At 36.7% G+C, this 2,500-nt stretch overlaps 1 protein-coding gene across 1 annotated transcript in view; it reads right to left on the reverse strand.

The window, feature by feature from the left end:
• Positions 1-945: 945 nt before the first annotated feature.
• Positions 946-2,500, reverse strand: part of EMWEY_00054220 (hypothetical protein, conserved) — a gene marked incomplete at both ends in the record, with an annotated part of 1,757 nt that continues 202 nt past the window's right edge. Inside the window, 2 exons of the mRNA XM_013480102.1 lie at positions 946-1,607; positions 1,971-2,500. The exon at positions 1,971-2,500 is cut by the window's right edge and continues 202 nt beyond it. Coding sequence (XP_013335556.1) covers positions 946-1,607; positions 1,971-2,500 — 1,192 coding nt within the window. The remainder of the gene's footprint in view (positions 1,608-1,970) is intronic.

Raw genomic sequence — 2,500 nt, forward strand, 5'->3', positions numbered from 1 at the left:
TATAAGAAAGAGAATTCTTTTTTTTATTTTATTTTATTTTATTTATTTATTTATTTATTTATTTATCTATCTGCAGATCTATATCTTGTTTCTCCTTGTCCTATAGGAGGAAGGTACGGTTGAGGGTGTGGGGGCCCCATTCCTCCTAGAAATGAGTGTGGGGGCCCTCCAAGATGGGGGGGGGGCCCTATAAGAGGGTCTACAGGGGGCCCCCCTGGTTGTACCCCTCCTATATTACCTGTAATATTACTGTGTGTTTGTAGGGTGGGGTTGTTATCAGGGTTGTTTATTCTTTCTCTTTCTTCTCTTTCTCTTTCTTCTTCCCTATTATTATTATTATTATTATTATTATTTATATTATTATTATTATTATTATTTATATTATTATTTATATTATTATTATTATTATTATTATTATTATTATTATTATTATTATTATTATTATGATTTTTTATACTAAGATCAGTAATATATTTATGTATAAAATATAATGAATAAGAAAGAGTAGCAAAGAAAGTAAGAACAAGAGAAGAGACAGCAGCAGCAGCAGCAGGACCAAGAGGACAAACAGCAGCCCCACCAGCAGCAGTAACGCATGCAGCAACATCTGTACCTACACCCCAAGAAGATAGACCAGCTAACTGCAACAAGAGAGCAACAATCCATGATATAATACCAATAAGATAAATAGGTATATATTTATAAATAAATAATATAATATAATTAATAGTATATATATTATTTATATAATTAATATAATAATAATATAATAATATATATATAGCACTAATTATACCTATACAACTAAATATTATATAACTTATTATTATTCTTATTAATAAATTACCTTTTTTTTTATATATAAATAAATCCTTGCAGTGTATATCATAGATAGTACGCCCTAATAGATCTTCCCTTATTAATAAATAATCTTTCCTTAGGGACCCGGGGGCCCCTGGGTCCCTCCCTATTGTTATACTATAAGGAGGAGGGTTAGCTAGGGGGCCCCTGGGGCCCCCTTCATCATTATCTTCATCTTTCTCTTCATCTTTATCATTTTCTTCTTCATTATTATTATTATTATCTGCAGCAGCAGAAGGATCAGCAGCAGCAGCAGCAGGATTAGCAGCACCAGGAGCAGCAGCAGCAGCAGCAGCAGACGGATGATCATTAGGGGATTGTAGACGACGGGATAAGAATGGATCTAATAAAGATATACCTTCTCCTCTTGCTGCTGTTGCTGCTGTGTATCCATCCTGTTGCTGCTTGTGCTGCTGCTGCTGCTGCTGTTGCTGCAGCAGGAGGATATGCTGTTGCTGCAAAGGTAGATAGGGTTCAACCTGTCCGGATAATTGTTCTTCTTCTCCTCCTTTTTCTTCTGCTGCAGTTGTTGCTGCAATAGTTGCTGCTGTTGTTGTTTCTGCTGTTGCTGCAGTTGTAGTTGCTGTTCCTGCTGCTGCTGCTGCTGCTGCATCAGGTCTTGCTCCCTCATGACCACTACTACTGTTGCTGCTATTGTTGTTGTTATTGGTATTCTCCTTCTCCCCTTCTGCTGCTGCTGCTGCTGCTGCTGCTGCTGCTGGTGGTGGTGGTAATGTTTCTGTTTCCTGCCCATTATTAATATAATTATTAATAATATAATTATTATTAATATAATTATATTTATTTTTTTTTTTTTTATTAGGTGTACAATATATACTATCTATTGCATCTTGGTAATAAATAGGAGAATCATAGAAGAAAAGATCTCCTTGTTTATTAAATAAATATAATAATTGTATTCTTTGTATATAATTAATACCTAAATAAACAATAGATGTATTATATCCATTAATATTATTATATTTAATTACTTGTTTCCTCCATGATAATAAATATACAGATATAATTATTAATAATATACTTAATAATCCGCATATTATACATATATATATACTTATATCTAATGTTTTTCCCCATAAATAACCAACACTTTCTCCTGCATGCAATGCTCTTCTTGTTGCTCTTCTTAATGTACTTCTTCCTCCTCCTTCTTCTCCTCTTGTTGTTGTTGTTGTTGTTCCTCCTCCTTCTCCTCCTCCTTCTTCTTCTCCTCCTGCTGCTGCTGCTCCTGCTGCTGCTGAGGAAGAAGAAGAAGGATCTCTATTCCCTTCCTCGTTCGCCACACTGTTCCTACTGTCCAAGTTATGCTCCTCAGGGGGGGCCCCATTAGGATAGGGGGCCCCTGTAGATACACCAGGAGTACCATTTCCTTCTATGTCATGCTGCTGCTGCGGATGTTGATGCTGCTGCTGCTGCTGCTGCTGCTGCTGCTGCTGCTCTGATGGTATATCTAGACCAGCAGCAGATGGATATTCAGAATTAAATGGATTATCTGCTTGCTGATCTTCTTGTAGATAAAGAGAATCTTTTCCTCCTCCTCCTTCATGACCTGCTGCTAATGCATGCTGCTGCTGCTGCTGCTGCTGCTGCTGCTGATGCTGCTGCTGCTGATGATGAT

The sequence above is a fragment of the Eimeria maxima genome, genomic scaffold (assembly GCF_000499605.1).
Source record: "Eimeria maxima Weybridge genomic scaffold, Emw_scaff1622, whole genome shotgun sequence".
NCBI classification, from domain to species: domain Eukaryota; phylum Apicomplexa; class Conoidasida; order Eucoccidiorida; family Eimeriidae; genus Eimeria; species Eimeria maxima.